The 22,396-nt window shown below is 46.8% G+C and overlaps 1 protein-coding gene across 24 annotated transcripts; it reads right to left on the reverse strand.

Moving 5' to 3' along the window:
* Positions 1 to 59: 59 nt before the first annotated feature.
* LOC102722064 lies at positions 60 to 19,842 on the reverse strand. Of its 24 annotated transcripts, none has more exons than XM_040529810.1 (17): positions 19,436 to 19,842; positions 18,637 to 18,721; positions 16,563 to 16,656; positions 15,624 to 15,679; positions 15,445 to 15,513; positions 15,288 to 15,353; positions 14,782 to 14,877; positions 14,590 to 14,661; positions 13,079 to 14,467; positions 9,429 to 12,960; positions 9,080 to 9,352; positions 8,868 to 8,964; positions 8,324 to 8,628; positions 8,067 to 8,178; positions 7,810 to 7,961; positions 3,997 to 7,690; positions 3,689 to 3,869 (listed from the first exon to the last, which is right to left on the reverse strand). In XM_040529810.1, exons 2-10 carry the CDS (start codon positions 18,671 to 18,673, stop codon positions 12,011 to 12,013), a joined length of 2,829 nt encoding a protein of 942 aa, XP_040385744.1. In that variant the 5' UTR covers positions 18,674 to 18,721; positions 19,436 to 19,842; the 3' UTR covers positions 3,689 to 3,869; positions 3,997 to 7,690; positions 7,810 to 7,961; positions 8,067 to 8,178; positions 8,324 to 8,628; positions 8,868 to 8,964; positions 9,080 to 9,352; positions 9,429 to 12,010. The 24 variants fall into 24 exon arrangements, 23 of the variants coding, with proteins under 23 accessions (XP_040385736.1, XP_040385737.1, XP_040385744.1 ...); XM_040529809.1 differs by having other exon boundaries at positions 18,977 to 19,842; XM_040529800.1 differs by having other exon boundaries at positions 9,080 to 9,178; positions 9,268 to 9,352; positions 18,637 to 19,842.
* Positions 19,843 to 22,396: the final 2,554 nt, after the last annotated feature.

Genomic DNA, 22,396 nt, shown 5'->3' on the forward strand with positions numbered 1-22,396 from the left:
GTCAGTTAAGTTTGATAAGGACAGACATATATATATTTGCTGATAGTATAGGATATAGTGCTAGCCTCTGAAGTAGGCGGTGTTGTCTCCTGCTGATCACCATGTATCCCAGTTGTGGCCTATGCACAAGTAATATTAATACAATAATTTACAATGGCTTAGGTGTAGTAGAGCACACATTGGTGCAGAATAACGTTATTAGATTATACCTGTGCATCTCGGAGCACAACTGGTGTGGAAGGTGTCGTAGACTGGAGAGAAGTGTGGAGAGTTTAGGGTACGTTTAGTTGGTGGTCAAAGTGGGATGGGATATGACCATCCATATTTTTAAGGATATGGTAATCCAGTTTTATGTTTGGTTTGGTTGAATGGATAGGACGATCAAATTTTTTGTTTGGTTGGTTAGATGATGATGGATGGGATGGACCTATTGAATTAGTAATAAATAATAATATAAATTAATTATCATAGATCTTATCGTAATTAGTATAAATTATCAATAAAAAATATCTATCATCATTAATTAACACTAATTTAAACTTGGTAATTACTAATTAATGACAAAACAAGTTAATTATCACTAAGAAATAACTAATGATCACTGTTAGTGAGGGTGTATGAGCTCATCCAGCCAATTTGGCCGGATACATCCATCTAGCATCTTCATGGAATATTCCTTTTCTGGGCCACCAGATCCAGTTTTGCCTACGAACCAAACACATCAAAAACCTAGACAGCTATCTCCCATCCAGACATCCCACCAACCAAACACACCCTTACTGAATCTCTTGCGCGAGAGCCATGAGAGAGCCAGCGCCCACCCACCACCTACCTTCCTCCCGTTCGGCGGGCAAGCACTCTAGCCACCGCTGTCCAGATACGGCCCCATCCCACGCTTCCTGGGCAGATATCGTCAAGACCTCAGCCCCGTCGCAGCGTCGGCCCCGCCTTTTGCAAGAGGACATTGATGCCGGCTAGCAGCTGGTCAAGCGCAAGAGGAGTAAAGAGGACAATAACTCCGGCCTGCCAACAACCGCAATTACTCCACCTTAAAGCCGACTGCCGAGGAGTAGCTCGCTGCTACCTCTGCTGGTTTCCAGGGCACCTTGAGTGCTCCTGCACGTTCGAGAGAGGAACCAAAGCCCTGCCCGGAGGCGCCGACGCATAGCTCTTCGGCCTCAGCTGCCCCGGCACTAGCGGCCCCGGCGAGGAATAGCACGCCACAACCTAAGACTCTCAAGCAAGCAGCAATGGAGGACCTCGGCGCCGGCGACCCCTTCCTCCGCCCCGACAGTGGGCGATGCGTCCTCTCCTGGACGCCTGGGATGGCCGCAGTCGAACAACGACTCCGAGGGAAAACCCTCGTCTCCTCCGTCCTTTCGGGGCAGCAGGAGATTTCCCCGGCCATGGTTGAAGAGCTCTAGCGAAGAGGCATTGCCACCCCCAACGTTCGCATGGAAGTCACTCGCCCCTCTGATTTCATCATCTCCTTCGCGTTCGAGAAGGAATGCACGGCGGTCCTACGCCTTTCAGGGCGCTTCACCATCAATGAAGCCAAACTCTCCTTCTGCAGGTGGTACCGAGGCACGCACGCCAAGAGCACCAGGCTTCGCTACCTGACTCGCTAGCGATTGAGGGATTGCCGGCGCATGCATGCGAGCCGGAAACAATCAAGCAAATCATCAAGCTGAATTGCCAACTTGTCAAAGTCGCTGACCCAGGGGATGCGTGCATGACAGAAGTCTAGGCTTCGTCGTCTAACCTAGCTGTCATCCCCAAGCAACACGTGCTCGACATCTCGAAACCCATGGTGGCATGCGGGAGGGAGCCAGACACAGACGACCCCGACATGTTCGAGCTCATCTCCTCTGAGCTGCCGGCGACACCCCCATCCTTCAAGCCCTGCATGACGTATCATTTGCTCGTACACGTTCTCGAGATGGCGAACCCAGTGACCGCCCCGAGCCCCATCGCAGAGGGGGATGAGGGCAGCCACACCTATGACACGCCACCACGACAAAGGACGTACCGCACCTTGGGCCGGGTCGATGGCACGGGGCCGGGTCCGGCGCAAGGCGGAGGCCATCGTGTCGCTGGCCGGGGAACTGGCTCGGCCGGCGGCCTTCATCGACAACATTCCGCCATAATGGCGGCAAGGGATTCCCCTACAACACCTCCTAAGGTTTGGGCAAGCGCCTCTCCCACGACCGTTGCCTCCCCTACGGCACCGACCCCAGCAAAGCACGTTGCGCCCACCGCTGACGAGACCATCTTCCCAGCGCCTGACGCCTACACCGTCGACTAATGATCGCTAGGCCCACCACCTCGGTCACTAGGGGACCCACGTGCATGTTGACTGGCGCCCCACAAGCTGCGAACACGTCTCTGCAGCTGTTGACGGCCTACCATGCAGCTGACACGCAGGCGAGCTTCACGATGGAGGTGGAGTTAATGCAGCCGGCGTCAGCACCGGCGCGCCTTACCCGTCTGTCCGGAGGGCTACACCTGCAAGCCAAAAGGCTACTGTGGCCGGATCTCCTTCAGAATCTCGACGCTTCATTGCGCGCGCATGTTGCGCCCATGCGCGCAGAAGGGGCGGGAGGAGTGGGGCATTCAAACGCTCCCGCATCAGGCGAAGCCAACGGGCCACAGATTCGATTTGCCAGCCCGCCACGAAATTTCCGCAGGCGAAGCGAGCCCAACAAGTCGAGCGTCGTCAAAAAGCCCAGCAAGGAAGCAAACCGGGCCAGCAGCCTACACGGCCACAATCCACGGTTGGGCCACAACCCAAGTGAGCTCCCCTCCCCCGTCGATGGTAACAACTTCTATGCAATAACTGCGACGCCTACGGGGGTGAACTCGCCAAACCAGCCATCAGGTGCCTCCCCGACACCGGCCGCCCCGTCGTCAGCCGCCCCGATCACGACGACGCCAGCCGCCACACCGCCGGCCGCCCCGACCCCAACGATGCCGGCTGCCACGACGCCGACCGCCCCAACGCCGGCCACCACCCCGACGCCGTCTATAGCCACTCCGCTGCTGGCAGCGACCGCCACCCCAACACCGCTGGCTTCCGCACCGGTAGACACTCCGACGCGGGTGGCCCCAATGACACCGACCTTCACACCGGCTGCCACCACGGCGCCGCAAGACGCCACGCCGGTCGCTACTTTGCCGGTCGTCAGTCCGATGCTGGCCAGCCCGAAGACACCGGCCGCCACCGCCGCGACTGCGACATCAGCCGCCGGCATAAATTCGCTGGCCGACCTTTCCTTGCCTCTTCGCCAATCTATCCTAGGGGGTCACCCGACGCCACCGGCGGCGGCGAAGAGCCACTGCAGCCTGCGGATGGCACCGCGTCGGAGCGCCCGTCTGGCAGCCAAGAATGGTAGGCAACACCAGCACACCATCTCCAAGGCGCAACGCCTAGTGATGAAGAACCTGGGCGTCATTGTCGTCGACCACACTGCGACACAAGATGATGTGCTCAAATACCTGGAACTTTTCAAGCCACCTCAGGCTTTGACAAGACTGCAATCTGCCAGAGATTCAACCCCTGGAGGCCTGAAGCAATCTGTATGCTTGGTGCCTAGCAGCCTGCTGCTCTGTATCTTGTGATCCATGTCTTCTCTTTTAGTGTGGAATGTAAGGGGCCTAAATCACCCCGGGAAAAGGTTGCTAGTTGCTGAAATGGTCAGGTCGCCGCGTGTTTCAATTGTCTGTTGTCAAGAATCAAAGATTGAGGCCTTGAGCCCGCAAATTATCTACCAGTGTTGTGGTCCACTTTTTGATAGTTTTGACTTCATACCAGCCGAAGGAACAAAAGGGGGTTTGTTCACAGCATGGCGAGGTGACCTATTCGAAGCAACCTGCGTACACAGAGGAAAATGGTCTTTAACAATCAATTTCACTCAGACAAGGACAGAGCTGGACCCTAACAAATGTTTATGGGCCACAATCAACCGCAGACAAGATTTTGTTCATGAGGGAACTCACACATATCTGGGAAGTCAACAACCTAGCTGCTTGGTGCATTGCTGGTGACTTCAACCTACTAGCAACAGAGGCAGACAAGAATAATGCAAATGTCAATCGCAGGCTAATCGGGCAGTTCCGGGCTTGCATCAATGATCTTGAGCTCAAGGAACTGTATCTCTTCGGTCGTCGCTTTACTTGGAGTAACGAACAAAGACATCCCACCCTCTCAAAAATCGACAAGCTGTTAGTTAACCCAGATTGGGAAGGGCTGTTCCCAGAGGCACATCTTCAGGCTCTCAGCTCCTCAGCCTCCGACCACTGCCCATTGCTGCTCTCCTGGGAGAGGATGATTAACAGGCCTAGAAAGTTTAAGTTCGAAGTTTTCTGGGTTCAACTAGAAGGGTTCACTGAAATTGTTCAGCACGCATGGACCTCGGCCAATTTCAGAACCAATGCAGTACATGGCCTTGACCTGAAGCTGCAAGCCACAACCAATGCGCTCAAGAATTGGGGGCAGAGAAAAATCTGCGAGATACGCTTACAACTAGCAGTCGCCCAGGAGATCATTCGTCAGCTAGACACTGCCCAGGACAAGCGAGTTCTTTCAACACCCGAGTTTCACCTCAGGGCAACCCTAAAAGGGCGATGCCTCGCTCTGGCATCTCTAGAAAAGATAAGATTGCGGCAGCGATCCAGACTACGGCACCTCAAACACAGCGGCACGTCTTCTCAATATTTTCAACTGAAAATCAATGCAAGGCGACGCAAGAAAGCAATTCCGATGCTTAGAAATGGTAACGACTGGGCAATTACAGAGGACAAACTAGAGCTGGCACATAACTACTTTTGAGGTATTATGGGCACACCTTCCCCTCCCACTCGCAGAATTAACCTTCGGGCTGTTGGGATCCAGCAGCTCAGCCTCTCTGAAATGGATGATGAAATATCACACGACGAGGTCAAGAAGGCAATCTTAGCTATGCCAGCAGATAAAGCCCCAGGGCCTGATGGCTTCACAACCTTATTCTTCAAAGCTTGTTGGGACATTGTTAAGGAAGATCTGACGGCGGCCCTCAATGCAGTGCTACAAGCCAATTCTCAGCACCTCCACCTGCTCAACTCAGCTACTATTGTATTGCTGCCAAAAAAAGAGGAACCCACTATGATATCCGACTACAGGCCAATATAAGCTTGGTTCATAGTTTCGCAAAGATTTTCTCCAAGATCATGGCCTCCAGACTAGCCCCTAGATTGGATGAATTAATCAGCCCCACTCAATCGGCATTCATCAGGGGGAGGAGAATACAGGAGAATTTTCTCTACACTCACGGAGTGGTAAGATCATGTCACCAAAAGAAGCTCCCAGTGATGTTACTTAAGCTGTATATTGCGAAGGCCTTCGACTCAGTTTCTTGGGAATTTCTAGTTGATCTGTTGAGACACTTGGGTTTCAGTACACGATGGACGGATGCTATTGCCATACTGCTCGGCACAGCATCAACCTCAGTCCTAATAAATGGACAGGAAACAGCCAGAATTCGGCTGGCTAGGGGTTTGAGACAAGGGGACCCGTTGTCACCCCTCCTCTTCATCTTGGTGATGGAAATATTCTCGGCCATGTGCTCGGTTCCAACAAGAGGGCTCTTGACCCCACTGGGTGATCAAACCATCCCCTTCAGAACCTCCCTCTATGCAGATGACGTGGCCATTTTCTTTTCCCCAACAGCTCGGGATGCCACCACCCTACGTGACATCCTGCAAACCTTTGGAGCAGCCACAGGGCTTATCTCAAACCTGAACAAAAGCTCGCTCTCACCGATCAACTGCACAGTAGAACAACAGACAGTAGTTCATGGGATCCTCAATTGTCCATTCAAAGGACTGCCAATTACTTATTTGGGGCTGCCACTTTCAATTCGCAAGCCGGGGAGGTCACTAATCCAACCAATGCTGGAAAGATGGACAAGAAGCTGGTAGGATGGAAACCAAAGCTGCTAGGCCCCGATGCACGGCTAGCCCTCATCAAACAAGTGGTCATGGCGCTACCTATCTATTTCATGTCCGTCCAGGAGCTACCAGTTTGGGCAATCAAAGAAATTGAAAAAAAGTGCAGAAACTTCCTTGGAAAGGAGATGCTGACCACACAGGAAGTTTTAGCCCGATTGCATGGGACAAACTGTGCCAACCAGTAGACAATGGAGGACTTGGCATTATCAACTTGCGACTACTGGGGATCGCACTTAGAACCCACTGGTTGTGGCTGCAGAGAACAGAGCCGAACCGGCCTTGGACAGGTTTCGCCCCAATCCCGGCCAAGGTTGTCAAACACTGCTTTGGAGCAGCAGCAAAAATATCAGTAGGGACGGGCACCAAAACATAGTTCTGGACAGACAACTGGCTCCCAAGTGGAGGCTCCATTGCAAACCAGGCACCAATCTTGCTTTCCTTTGTCAAGAATAGGTCACGAACGGTGGCCTCGGCCCTTCACACATCAGATTGGGTGAATGATATCGAAGGGAGCCTGTCTCTTCTCACAATGGCGCAATTCTTCAAAATCTGGGACATGCTAACGGATGTGCACCTATCGGAAGAGCCGGACACTTTCAGCTGGGCTGCTGCACCCGATGGGACCTTCTCCGTTCGATCAGCCTACACTCGCCTTAGCATGGGCAAAACAAAATCAAGACTGGGCAGCATAATATGGAGATCACGCGCACCCGCCCGATGCAAATTCTTCATGTTCTTAGCCATGACAGGAGCCTACATGACGGCCGACAATCTGCAGAAGCGCGGATGGCACCTCGCTCCCCGCTGCTATCTCTGCTACAAACAAATGGAGAGTTGCCATCATCTCTTCAGTGAATGTGCTTACACGATGCAAGTCTGGGCGGAAGCAAAAGGAAGAATGGGCATAAATCACCCGGCATCGAATGGGGACCTCCAAGAATGGTGGATCGCTAATCGCCAACAGGTTGTTAAAAAGGATAGAAAAACCTTCGCTGGAGTAATTTTGATCACTTGGCTAATCTGGAAAGAGCAAAATGCACGGATTTTCAAAGACAAGGAAGTAACCGTGCGAAACCTGAGCGCGACAATAGGAGAATGGAGAACCTGGGCAGCAGCTGGCTTGCTCACGCTGCCTAGCAATTTTGCCGGACCGCCCACAGTAGCCGTGTAGCTGCCCCGGAGCCCAGGTGGCCGTGCTTGTACAGCCCGTCTCACCTCTTGTACTCACCTCCTGTAAAATCTTGTACTCCCCTTCTTAAGCCTTAATAAAATCCTGGTTGGCTTCAAGCTGCCCCCGCGAAAAAAAAAAGACTGGAGAGAAGAGCCAACTATCATTTGTGGTTCAATTGCATGAGCTGGTGCTGAACCATGTTCAAAAGAAGGCGCACAAGCACGGTGGCTGGGCAAAGGACTTGTGTGAGCTGCATCTGGTGATGCTAGCACGAGGGAATCCACTTGGTAAGATATCCGATTTCTCTGCAATGAGCCACGTGACACACTAGTTCTAATGACATATTATTTCCCAAAAACTGCTTTGATTTCTGATGGGACTATGTTTCGCGCTCCTTGTACAGATGCAACCAAGTTAAGAACAGGGATGCCAATCAACTGGTAACCAATTTCTCCAAAGAAGGTAAACTCATCTGCTTTGGCATCCTGGTTTGCTAAATCTGATGGGTCAACACCTATGACAGTCACTCTGCACCTATTATAGAAGGCAGTAGAAGTAGCTCTTATGTTGCATGGATCAAATTGTAGCATACCAAATGGTTTATTATGTAAAACAATTGAGAAGAGCTGAATGTCTGCAGGTGGTAAGAGTACCTTGTTTCAATTGCATTAGTGGTGCACCTCGAACATTTATATGTGCTTCCATCTGCACTTGCACCCCTCTTACAGGTGCTGCATGCTATGTACCACCAGGCTTCACCAGGGACTAATTCCTTGATGGTCATCTTAACAATATACGTGTTGCCCTGGTTCACATGCGAGAAATAGAATAAGTAAAGGCTAGCACTATTAGCATATGGATGCAAATGACACCATGCAATCATTAGGTGAGGTGAGGTAAACTATATTACCAGGGCCTCGTGAGGATTAAGGCCACAGATATCAGAAACTTTCACATGTATAGCCTCTTTCTGACTGGAGCTAGGCTCTATTGCCCTTACCACCTGTGGATTACCATGGAGGCTACAAATGTGGAGGAAATTAATGTATTGGTGTATAGGTTAGGGGAAAAATGACTGATCTATACAACTCATGAACCAATTAAGAAATAAATCGAATAAATGAGAACAATATTTATGTGCATGGAAAGAGTGCAGCAAACAGATACCTGCTTATGAGAGAAATTGTTTCCTGTATTGGTGCATTGGGATACCACCTGCAGATAGTACTATCTTGTAGGGCCAATTGGTTTGGCAGGCATGAAAGAGCACATTATTTAAGCAAGAACATGCAAACAGGCAAATGGGATAGGAACAATAGCAGGGTAAGAATTTTTTTTTTCTTACGATCTCGAATTTTAACAGTTAATCCAACAAATAATATGACAATAGGTCCATGGTCTGATTGCTGCTGTAGTTTTCAGCATGGAACTGTGTAGCATGGGGTCCCCACAATGCAACGACATCACTTTCTCTGTAGATACATAGAAGAAAGAAGAGGCGACAAACAACGTGCATGAATTAAGCTAGTATTCTTATATGCAAATAAGCAAGACAGCAGACAATGTTGCTGCATAGGAAAAAGAAGCACTATATATTTTAGAAAGTAATTGGGGATGTATGTGTGGAGAACTAAGCCATTTTGCATCCTAGCTCTGTTTTACTCACAGCACAAAAGCAGCTGGAACAGTTAGCAGATTGATAAACACATACCTTCCATTGGTTATGTGAACATTTAACACATCTTTCATAACACCTCCACAAGAAACACTTTGCACTGGCCCGATGGCTGTCACTATACCTATAGCATCTATAGGAGCAGTTTGAGGAAGGAAATTTGCACATGAGTAAGGGAGGCTACCAAGCAGAGAACAGAGAAGGATAATAAGGAATGTGATATATTGATCTGGAGCAAGCAGAATTACCTGAAAGAATATCTTTCCTAAAAGCACGACCTCTGAGCTCATCAAAAGAAAGAACCTTGTAGGCATGAGATGGGAATGTGGATGGTGGTTGGGTGTCCTCTGTAACAGTTGTGTGGGCAGTGAATTTTGCCATCACCATCCCATCAACAGGTTTGTATTGGGGTCGGGCCTCAGCGACTTCGAAGTACCTGATGTAATACACAACATCCTCCTTCAGCAAAGGCTTAATTGAGCAACACGACGTCCTGGGATCTGCGCATCCATCATGTCCCCCTGTTGATACATGAATGTGTAAGAGACAAATAGTATGGAGGCAAACTAAGGCATGACCATGTGCTTATCGCTATACCTGCTCATCAAGTAGGACCAAATCAAGACGCAGACCTTGCCAGGCTCATTAGCTACAGTGAATTCCGAGAAGCGAGTGTCTCGCACTCGGATCTGCCAACGGTGTGATTCCTATGACATTTTTTAGCATAGTGTAATCCATCTGCAGGGCATAAAGAATGTATTATATATCATAAAGGGGAAGCATAACAACAATATCTTGCAGGATATGAGGATATAAAGTTTTAATTACTGAAGGACTGTGGTGGAGGATATATGCCTTCTTTTTGAGCTAGGAATTGTTTATCAACCTAGCACGTGTCAAGCAAGCATGTTTAAAAGGAAATGATGGTGTCAACAAAAAGGAGAGCATCGAAAAATAAGAAAGAACAATCGATAAGCAGACATGGGAGACATCACAACAATCAGCTAGGTAAACAGGACGAACACAGGTATGAACACCAGCTCATTTTAGAAGCAGAAAAGAAGGCAGTAAAAAAATAGGGAAATCAAAAAATATGTAGTCACTGTGGACAGAGTAATGAATGATGATGAGGCCTCGTTTAAGTTACGAAAGTAAACGATAGATGGGGAAATGGGATCATAGAAGAAACAAGTGCACAAAAGAAGGACCAAAGTTTCATAAACACAACGACAATAAGATCAGTCTACAACGACGATAGTATTTCGTTGTAGACAATGTTCCTGGTAGTGGAACAAGGCTTGCCATCATCATCCTCTATCAGCAATTTGAGCCCTTGCTTTGATGCAGCACGCGAAACAGCGACATATAGCTGGCCATGTGTGAAGACAGGGTTCTTGAGGTATACACCAACATTCCCCAAAGTTTGACCTTGGCATTCGTTTATTGTCATTGCATAACATAGTCTAATAGGGAACTGTCTTCGTTGGAGCGTGAAAGGCCACTTCGGGCTATTCCCACTTAGGACAATCCGTGGAATACAAACCAGCTGACCAATATTTGTCCCAGTCATGATTCTGGACTCAAAAACAAAATCACCGAGCCAGGTGACCATCAATCTTGTCCCATTGCAAAGGCCGAGTGACTGGTTAACGTTGCGAAGTAGGACTACAGCTGAACCAATTTTCAGGGATATGTGATGTTCTGGGAAATTGTTTATGGATATTGAGTTTAGAAATTCTGTGGAGTACAACAGATCAAAATCAGCTGGCTTCTCAAGTGCATTTGAAATAGTGTCACTGCTAAGATAGTCCTTTGCTTCTCCGGGCACTCTAGCAAGCATTTTTTCATTAATCTCATCAACAACTGTATTGACTGGACAGACAATTGCACGCTGAGAAAGGTATGGAATGCAGTCATAATTCCTATCAAAATCTGGGTACACAGCATCAGTTATTGCTGCAATCTTGTCATCGCAGGGAGTAAGCAACAACTCCTTAGGTATATCTATCCATGTTTTCTCAACCTCACCCTGGCGTTTGTTCATGGGAACACGACCCTCGCCAATGTCAAGAACCCACTTAGCGAATACTACCAATTCAGCCTTGGATTGGTCCGACAATGATGGGTTGTGTAGCCTCATATTGATGGTAAGGTGTAAGACCTCAACATGCTTCCACAACGCAGACTTAACCAATGAAGCATCCACCACATCAGCTCTTGTACCTCATTCAATCACTGGCAAGACTTGCCTAAAATCACCACCAAGTAAAATGGGTTTACCACCAAAAGGTTTATGTGCATTAGCTGGTTCATCAGCGGACTGAATATCTCGAAGAGTTCTATCCAGTGCCTCAAAGCACAATCTGTGTGTCATGGGTGCCTCATCCCATATAATCAAGGATGCTTTCCTAACAAGATCTCCCAGGATTGTTCCTCTGCGAACGGGCACACATGGACCAGTCATGTATATCTATAGGTATTCGAAACCTTGAATGAGCAGTCCTCCCACCAGGCATGAGTAGAGATGCAACTCCAGAAGAGGCAACTGCAAGAACAATTTCACCTCTTGATCTCAAGTTTGACATAATAGCATTCCACAAGGATGTCTTCCCCGTTCCACCATGGCCAGATATAAAAAAACACACTTTTCATGATGAGCCATCCTGGAAAAACTCTTGTCATATATTCCCCTCTGGTCACTGTTCAAGCTAGCATACATGGACATAGATTGCTGATGGAAGCTATCGTGGTTGAAGCTTAGCTCTTCTAAAACAAGCCTATTTCCTGCACTGGAACCTGAACAGTCAGCCGGCACCGGCAAATTGTATGATGAGATTGATAGCCCATTATTTGAGAACATGCCATCCAGCTCTTTGAGCAAGGTATTTTGTAATGTAACATCTGGAATAGCTGTGCGCTGTACTCCAAGAGCTTTGGTTAACTTGTAAGCAAAGTCATCTACCATGTACCTCCAATATTTATCAAACAGGACCCTAACATCACCTACATCACAGTGTGCTAGAACAGTCATAAATAGATTTCTGAGCTGGTATGCAGTGGCCCAGATAACTGCCTCCTCAAAGAGGTGATCCCATTCAACGTCATCACCAATAAGACCACGTGCCTGGCAAGCTTCACGATAGGTATTATATAGAACACCTTCATATGTTCTAATATCCTCAAAGCATGAGCAGCATTCTAAGGTAGAACGGCTCCCCGGAACTTGGATGGATGTGCCTTAATCTCCCAATCTTGGTTCCTCTTCTACGCTTTGTCCAAACTTTCTTGTTAGGGTCACAACTAAACTTGGAAGGGAATAAACAGTAGGTGAGACCCCTGGCAAATATGTGCCGCTTGTTGGCAACAAACCATTCAGTAAGCATTGTTCTAGACGAATCAGGGTCTTCCATAACCTCTCCAAGGTCTGCTTCTTCATGGTATGTCATGAACTGCATGTTCGGCAAGTGCACAACGAGACGCGCAACAGAAGGAGTCCTTCCATGGATCTCAAAACCATATAATCTCCAGAATGATTCACATGTTGATAAATATCTGGATTTAATGTACTGCATAATCTCATCTATGCCTCCATTGTTAGCACTATGAGCCCCTGCCCCTTCTGAAGTGTTCTGTCTAAAAGTGAACATAGCAGAATCACCTCCCTTATTTACATATTTAAAAAGGTACTTGACAAGGTATGTTTTATTGCACCATTTGACATTGATATGTGCCTGGAATTTTTTTAGAAGAGCTGGATTATAAGGGACTACCCACCGGTTATCCAGTGGAACACCATTCTTCACCACATAGCGACCATCATTGCGTCGACGATAGATAGGATATCCATCATCATCTATGGTAGTTGCATCACAGAGCTGTTTTGGATAACCCTTAGAACAGCGACCATCCTTCATGCAAGGGCAGCTTGGATTGTGCTCACCACATGAGCCATGTATCATGAATTCATCAACAAGACCAAACCCAAACATGTCGGTTGTTATATCCGGTATCTCAGCACATATCAAGTTGTCAATGAATGCAAGCGAAGGTTCTTCAAATTGAGCCGTGAGCCATGTTAATGTATGGGAATGCGGCAACCCTCTTTTCTGGAACTCAACAGTGTATACAACTGAAAAGTAAGGCAAGAAGGGAAAAACAGATAATGTGTTAGGGGAAGTAACAGATGTGTTAGGAAGGAGATACATATAAAGATAGGATAGCTATGATGAGCGAGACAGGAAACCCACCAGCCTGTATGGGACCAAAGGCCTCCCCACTCTTAATAGATGCAATGTACTCATCTAACTTCATATGATAAACACGTGTTACCATATCACTTCTATCACTTGGTTTTTGGCCTGGCTCAAAACGAATAGCTTCAATAATCTCTGGCCATTTAGGATTGCAGGTGAAAGTAGAGCATATCTGAGGACCGTAAGAACGACAGATGGCCATTGAATCATGGTAGTTCTGCACCATGTATCGCCTCCCCCCGGTGAAACTTGATGGCAGAATTACCTTGGTACCGACATCTTTGCCTTCACTATCTCCCCTACCAACAGCATCAGCTATACCTTGATGTGTCTCAGAGCGAAGCTTTGTCTGGTTCAGGGAATGGAATGTGAGCCGAGATGTTTCTATACATGAGAAACCATTCACGGCGAGCTGATCAGAGAGCTGACCACAGCAGGTGAATGGATTTGGCTCACCCTTTCGGTAGTGGGAGTGGTATCGATAGTACTCAAGCATCGATACTTCATCGCGAGCATCAGGTGGCTGATCATCTACCTCTTTATGCTTAATACCAATATGGAAGCCCACATCACCATACGGGAATAGAAGTGGGTACTGCAGTGACAAAAGGGCTGGATGAATGGGTGACAACTGACATAACTGACCTGAATTTTTCTGCACAATGACGTCAAACTTTGACGCCTCACAAGATGCACCAGGTATGATCAGTGCCGCCAACTCAGAGGCGGTTGGAAGACTATAGCGGTCACTTTGAGAATGTCCTGAACCAATGAGCTTGATAGCAACCTCAGGAGCACTTGGAAAGAGCAATCTGTCTCGAGCAAGGCGGAACTGTTGCACAAGAGGATTGCACTGGTCAAGCATAGAGATAAGCTCCTGTACAATAGCAGGGTCAGGGACATCTCCAGTATTATCTGTGCGGTCAAAAATATTAAGCCTATTCTGGAGCTCATGGCTGGTGTCATATATGTATAGCTGGGCATACTCCGGCCGCTGCCCAGCAGCAGGAATAAGAGAGCCTATTCTATGATGGACAACGCCATTGATACGAAAAACATAAGGCCCATTACCAGTGTTTATGTTGTTGTCAATGTTAGCCCCAAGTGATGTGAATGCAAATAATGAATTATATTGCCTAATGAGCTGCATGAAAGAGTTGGAACGGGAAGTGCCATCAAAACGAATCAAGTCTTGTAGGATAGGAGGAAAAGGCTTAGGTGCAGGTAAGGAGATCTTCCCAGCACGACAACACAAATTGTATGAAATCCTCTGAGCTCTGTGCGAGCTCTGGCTAACAACTCTCTCTTGGTACCAAAATAACACAGCACAATGATTGCACTCATAGTCAGGGCCACCATAGTAGAAACGATCTAGGTACGTAGCTATAAGAGGGGAAAGGGAAACTATAAGTAAGGAAGAATGCATATGCATGTGAAGAAATATATAGAGAGGAGAAAAATAGGGACAAAGGTGGAGTAAAGCAAGCCTACTGACCGGGTATTACCTTTAAGAACTTGCATGTATTCCTTTGGCACGAAACATGTGGCCCTCATGGAGAGCGAATGCGGCACAGGTCCTGTGCAAAAAGAACACCGAAGCAAGAGAAATAGAAAATAAGAAATAGAGGACAGGAAAACAACAAAGAAAATCGCCATAAGGGACTACAAAGAAGCGTCTAGATAGGATGGCCAACAACCTTGTCGCAAAATAAGGCGCGCTCTCCTAGCGGTCTGTCTTTTTTTCCGGTTCATGCGAGCAACACACGCTGGTACTATTGGGCAAAAATGATCTCCTAAGTGAAAAAACCAACAATAGGCGAAACGATCAGTTGAAAGAAGGAAGAAGGCGGTAGCAAATTGAGCAGCACAATAAATAGCAGTCTAGAACTAAACTATTGGTGCGGGAAGAATGAATTTGGGCAATTCCGCGACTCACTGTGGAAGCTACGTGAGAAGGCAGAATGAGCAATCAGAGAGAAGTTACATGAGAAAGCAGAATAAGCAAAAAAAAAAAAAGAAAGTAAAGCCAGGCTAGCAACATTCAATGAGCAAACAGATATGCTTAGCAATATGAACATATACTGTGAGCATAGCCTACAACAACAGGTGGAGAACTGGACGAAGATATGAGAGCATGGATGTGAGAGGGCTGAGACATGGCACCTAAAACTTAGGCAGCAGTCAGTACAGCAAGCACACATACCTATGGCGGAGGATGAACCTGTGGGAGCTGAGCCCCTAGCAGAACAGTTGGAGGATGATGGCTCATCTATTGTAAGCCAGAACTGTTAACCATGAAACAGAAAAACAACAAGTACCATAATGATATTGCTAACTGAAAGGGCAGCGAGCGCACGTACCTATGGTGCAGGACCAACCACCTGTCGACTCTGGGCGCCCGTTGGCAACAGATGATGAGGACCCATCTACTGGCGAACAAAATTTTCAATAAGGGAAACAAATAAAAACAATAAGCATTGCTAATGGCCTCGCTGACTTCGAGGCTAGCACATCGAACAATAACGCGACCAACACGTACCATATGGACGGCTTTGCGGGCAGATGCGAGTGAATCTGGATGGGTCCATGTGGTAGCTATATACCAAGACATGAAAGAACCAAAATATAGACATATCCACAAACACGCAGGAACAAATATATAATAGAGAGACAAAGCATAAAGAACAGAGGCATGAACTATCATAGAAATACGGCAGAAAGGCAGAGACATATAACGAAGCACTGAATAATCAGATAGAATCTGACATATCACAGATAAATAGAGCGGAGAATCAGCAAGAACAGAACCATGAGCTTTTAGATGGCAAACGGAAACATACACATACGTAGAAATGCGCTCAGAGCAACAATAGAACACCAAAGATACAAACAGACTGTAAGCCGAACCCAAACATATGACCATGTAAGGTCAAGGACAGGAAGAAACCAATGCCCGTGTAACAAAATCAGATGGCAACAACATAAGCGACCAAAAAACCAATGAAAGGATATATATCGTACCCTAGGTGACCAAAAAAAGCAATGAAAAAATATATATGATAGTAGAACAATGAAGCAATTGGCAATCGAAGGAGGGGGGAAAGGAGCACCGTATATAAAAAATCAGCTGAACAGACATGCTGACGACATAACCATCTCAGTCTAAACATACGACAACAGCACACATGAAAAATACGGTAAGCAGTTATCCAACATGAACGATAAAAAAAAAAAAACTACGAAAGAATATATAGCATAGCAGGACAATAGGTGAACAAAAATAATTTAAACATGCAAAAAAAAACAACTAATCAGCAATGAAATGGAGAAACAGAGGAACACCATGTATGTGTGATCAAGCGAACATGTATCGTACGACACAACCACCTGGGCCTATCCATACAGTATAGAACTATCCATGTGTAATGAACTGAATAGCCATCGCCGGGATAAAAATAGGCCATCGCACAGTAAATACCTCAGCGAGCAGCAGCCGAGGGAGGCAAGGCTGCCCCCCTCGCTCCCCCAAAAGAAAATGTGATGCGGGAGAGGCAGCAATCCAAGCGCACAACCTGGAAAATCGGGGAAAAAACAGTGAGCAGACGCACGACTGAAACAACATCGACATTGCAGTGCGGGAATCAAGAGGGAGATATAGAACGGAAAGATCGTAGCACACGAGATGATGCGATTAGGGAAAATACCAGGTGGGAGAAACCGAGGAACAAAGAGCAAGAAGCAACCAACGCCGTATGTGGAAGAAAGAATAGAGCGATGCAGAATACCTCCCCTACTCGGCATGGGGTTCTCCGCGGAGTGGAGCAGCGAGCAGAGCCAACCCCGTCACCACCGTACGGCATGGCAGAGCACTAAGATGGATTGAGAGAGAGTGGCCACTGTGCGGGGCTGGACCTTGGAGGCATCGCCGATGGCCGGACACGGGCTGGAAAAGGGGCACGCGTCGAGAGGAGAGCGGGCACTCGCAGATGGATGAGCGGCCAGGAAAAGCAAGACGGTGGAAGGCCACGACATCGATGCAGCGATGGAAAAATAAAGCAGTGACACGAAACGGCCGTTGAAAGCGATAGTTTGTCTCCGCAGCTGACCAACATGGCGTGATGGCACTGGATGATGGCTGCCTAAATCGCTAGGAAACCAGCAATGAACTGTGACTGCCTTTTTTCGAGGAGTTTGGGGTTCTTTGCTTGCTAATGTATAGCTATTCACATTTGCCACTTAATTAGTGTACTCTCATGAGAAACCTTTTAAAGTGAAAGTGTGACAAAGACTTTACTTGTATTAGTTGAGATGGATAAGCAAAGCTGTAGTAAACCACATTTCCTGACTAAGAAGAGTATGGTTGAATATAAAGAGGAGGCACATTGTCTCCAACAATACATTGACCAAACACACTATAAGTTGATGTAAAAAATATACCAAATGACGTAAAAGGTTAACAAAAGCAAGTTAAGATCTTGTATACAATATTAAAACAACAGCAAAATCAACAAAAAGACATAACTATTGTGCCCGTATGATAAACCAATATAAATCCACAAGCTCTACCATCCATATTTGTGAGAACTGCTGAACAGCAGCAGCGTTTTTGCAAGTCTGATCCTATGTAGATTTTTGTTGCTTTCCTGATGATAAAAAGAGTATCGACTGCAAGCTGAATTTCAAGAAAGCAATCGATATAACCATGTACATATGCACTTGAAAAACTACATCCACACATCAAACCAAAAAGAAAAAAATCTGAACCACCACTGTGTCAATGTTGCAGATTATTTTTCTGGCTCTTTTGAACTGTGTGTTTGTTTTTGTCAAGAACACTTTCTTCTTTTCAAATATGACCTTTACTTGAGAATTTGTGTTCTAATAATTGGTTATGTTCGTCGTCTGAAGGTCCATGTGTCTCTCATTTAGGAAAAAAGCATGATATGATCTCTAGTTGCCTGACTATCTAATGAGTTCACGTGTTTTTGATATGTTAAAAAAAAAGGAGGGACAGCTAGCATAAACCTATCCTACTAAAAAAATTGAAGGCCCCTAGTGAAAAATGAACTCATTTCTCTGAAGCTAGAGGATCTGAATAATTATAAGCATTTACATATAATTATGACAACAACATATATCTAACATAAGGGACAGTGTAAATCAATCCCAAATAGCAATATATAAAGTATAAACTATATATTCACACATGACACATGTGAGAAAAAGGTGACAAATAGATGCATTATTATTACCTGCAGTACACAGCTATTTTGCACATTGGACCATCCATTACAAGCAGCATACCAAACATGTCAGCTACGTGCAAGTTACAACCTACAACTCATTGTTATGAACCAACGCGCATAAGGGAAAATGACTAATAGCTGATAACCTGCATAAGGAAAAGGACTACTAACCTGAAAACAGTTGTATCATTGAAATTGATCTTCAGCGATGCACATTTTCCTTGGTAAACTCAAATCAATACATACTACATGTATTGACCATAGAGCCAAATCAAATTTGACCGCAGAGAAAGGATTGGCACAAACCTGTCGAGGGAGGCAAGCAGAAGCTATCGTCGTCCATGCCGACGTCTTTCTCGCCGGGTCGAGGCAGCCACCACGGAAGTGCCTCCTGCCACGAACACCGCCCATGAGCGTCCTGTGTTAGCTGTCGCCCTCGGCTCCAGGCAACCAAATCTGCCAGCAGGGAGGTGGTGGCCAACAAATCTGGCCAGCACAGTCTCCCCTCCACCGGATCTCGCCCCACGGTGGCAAGGCGAAGGTGCGCCGACGAAACGCACTTGAGCGCAAGAATAGCGAGCGGTGGTAGCGGCGACAGCGAGGCGAGCAAGGGCAGTGGCGGCACTGTGAGGAGCAGGCAACCCACCGGAGCAGGCGAGGAGGCGGCGGCGACGACGGCGGTCGGATGGCCGACGGAGCGAGCGAGAGGGGGAATTTGGATGATTTGCCATCCTCCCGAGAGTGGCATTCTCAAATATCACTTTATTCGTCAACTTTAACTATTTACCACTGGTCCCACCGGATGGCAAATCATCCAAAGTCCGAGCGAGGGTGAAATCATCGCCGGAATCACCTAGCACCGCCGCCGCCGCTGCTCTATTCCTGCCAGCGAACTGCACGGCGCCCCACCGGATGGCAAATCATCCAAAGTCCGAGCGAGAGGAGAGGAGCGGGGGAGAAATCATCGCCGGAATCACCTAGCACCGCTGCCGCCGCCGCTGCTCTATTCCTGCCAGCGAACTGCACGGCGCCCCACCGGATGGCAAATCATCCAAAAGTCCGAGCGAGAGGAGAGGAGCGGGGGTGAAACCATCGCCGGAATCACCTAGCACCGCTGCCGCCGCCGCTGCTCTATTCCTGCCAGCGAACTGCACGGCGCCCCGCCAGCCAGCGCCTCCATGTGCCTAGTCGCCTGCGCCGCTAGCATCGCCCCCCCCCTTCTTGAAGCTCTCCGGCCGCCGCGCCCATGCCAGAGGTCACCGGAGCGCCGACGCCGTGACAACCTCCGCCGCCTGCTGCCGGCCGTCGTCGCAAGGGCCGCCGACCGTCGTCGCCTGGGCCGCCGGTCTCCTCCCGGCCACGGCCGCCCCATGGGACGGGGTTGCCCGGACCCCAGCGTCATGGATCCGGCGCCTCCTTGGCCGGAGCCGGCCCCTCCTGCCACCGGCGCCCTCCATCCAGTCCACCTCCCCCCTGTGAGCGAGAGAAAAAAAGAAAGGAAGAGAACGCAGAAAGAAGAAGGCAGGAAAGAGAAAGGAGGAGGAGAAGAAAAAAGAGGAATGAAAATGAAGAAAGAGAAAAGAAAGAAAGAAAAGAAAAGAAAATAAGGAAAAGGGAAAGGAAAAAAATAATATGAGGAGAAAGAGAAAATAAAATAATCGAAGTCCATCCTAATTTTTTTTCTATTTAAAATAAATTTAAAAACTATTCTTTTCTTCGATTCAAACTTCTTCCCCCTTTAAACTTCGGAATTAAAATCCAAAACCATTGTTTAACTCCTAGAGTCATTCTGAATTTAACGGCAATAGTTTCGTCTCCATCTAAAATTTCGAAGACATAACCCTAAAATTCTATTTAGGGTCACTATTCATCCAAATATTCCTGAAAGTTAACTCCTTAAATTATTCCAGATCTAATGGTGTCGATTTCGTCATCATCCAAGACTCAGAAGTCGTAACCCTAATTTTGATCCTAGGTTTTACTATTTATTTATTACTTTGAATCTATTCAAATTTCAGTCCAACCCTTGATTTGATAAACTCTTTCGGCTAACTGTCCTCATCTATCTAAATTATGTTACCTAGATCTAGGGCTCATCCTGAAATATCGATGCCATTCAGAGCGTCGAGTTCGTATCATCCATTTCGACCCGACATAATTTGATTCCTAAATTCTTTTGTTATTATACACCAAATCACATATAATTCGAACTATTGATTTAATTCAATAGCTCACCAGTCTGTCATCATTGGTTAACCATTCCTTTGGTTCGAGCCAACCATACATGATCCATTTATTCTTTTTCAATACACATTTTAAATTTTAAATGTGTATGCAATTCACACGGGTTAATCTTGTTTCCAATTTAATCATCTGTAACCATTCACCGACTATAAACCCATTTATATTCCTTTATCTACATCAATTTCCATGTCCATGACAATATTTTGAATTAAACACCAAGCCTGCTCGGTGTTTAACGCATGAGATCACCCATCATCTTATAAATCCACATATGATCCCACCAAGTAACTCTAGCGTCCACTATTATCGTTTGCAACTATAAGCACTAAACCATATCTATACGGATCTTTACTCTAATCTTATTCTTCGAAACAATGGAAATGTTGTTGTGCTAGCAGCTTGGGTTCTGAGGAAAGGGGATAGGAACGCAACATATTTCCAAAAAAACCCATAGATTCTCATATTTCAGAGCATAGTCCTATTTTGTGAATTTTGTCTTCTTTATAAGAATATTCCAGAATGCTGAGGGCTTAAACGTAAGAGAACAAAACCAGAAAACCTACTGTATGGGACCTATAGCAAAATAAGAATAAAATAGAGGGCTTTTATGCAAAATCGCAAAAATCTGCTCAGCTACCGCGTGGGGCTACGCGCCGGCACGCGCGCGAGGCCACGCCAGCGCAAAGCGCTCCGGAGGCTTCAAATTCCCGTAGCTTTGAAGTATTCTAACTAGGGGAGAAGCGCGCTTCGCGCGCAGCGGCAACCGTCAGAAGAGGGTAAAAAGATCATGTCCACTGAGAGGAAAGAGATATTATTGCATAGGCTGATTACTTTGTACATAAGAGCTGCACAGTTTGTTTTGCACGAATTGCGGTGCAAAAAGGTAGGATATGGTTTGTGGTCCCAGGTTATGAGTTATGCTAAACATGCTAATCATACATAGTTATAGTTGGAACATTCGATCTGGGTGTAGTTTTTGGATGGTGTTGCTGCTTAAAGGATATAGACGTGGGCATGGAGTTGTCCTGCTCTTTGTAGAAGTAGAAGGCTCAAACCGTGCCGACCTGAAGATGGGATGGGTCCGCTGGTGTTGGAGCTGCCTGTGCGGTGGTGGTGTCGAGAATTGAGGGATGGCCGAGCCAGCGCCATTGCGTGAGCATGGATGGCCGGAGCAAAGGTCTTCTCCGCCTGGCCGCTGCCTGTTTGCATGGAAACGGATGGCTGGAGGCAAGGTATTGCTGCGGATATGAGGAAAAGGAAGGGACCGAAGAAGACCTCGCAAACGTCGATAGACAGAAACAATCTCAGTGCCTCACAAACTCTTGTACGGAAAAGAAGGTGCACACAGATCGACCGTCCTACAACAATATATAAGGAAGACGCATGATCAGAAGAGAAAGCCTCTAGTTACGTTAGCACATAGAGAGTATAATCGGGGAAGAATCCTGGCAAAAAAATAAAAAAAATATTTGGGAAAGAACACAGACAATGTGAAAAAAAATACCAGGCCATGACGGTGAAAACCAAACACAGAGGCAGTGTAGATTGCAACAATAGAAACTAAAGACGGGAAAGGAACAAAGAGGGTGATAGTACTCAAGGTTCATGTGAGAACCCACCAATAATCGGTTGCCCACGTGGCATCTTAGGTCAGGCAAAGCCACTTGTCAGCGAATAAGGGTAGAAGAAAGCACAGGCCGATAGACATGCACATTGTAGTACATTACTTGAGAAAAGACGTAAGCAGCAGTATACTCCCCGTCACTTAATAAACCAAACTTTTAGCTTTCGTGCCTACTCTTTGACCATTTGTCTTATTTGA

The sequence above is a fragment of the Oryza brachyantha genome, chromosome 12, assembly GCF_000231095.2.
Source record: "Oryza brachyantha chromosome 12, ObraRS2, whole genome shotgun sequence".
NCBI classification, from domain to species: Eukaryota; Viridiplantae; Streptophyta; class Magnoliopsida; order Poales; family Poaceae; genus Oryza; species Oryza brachyantha.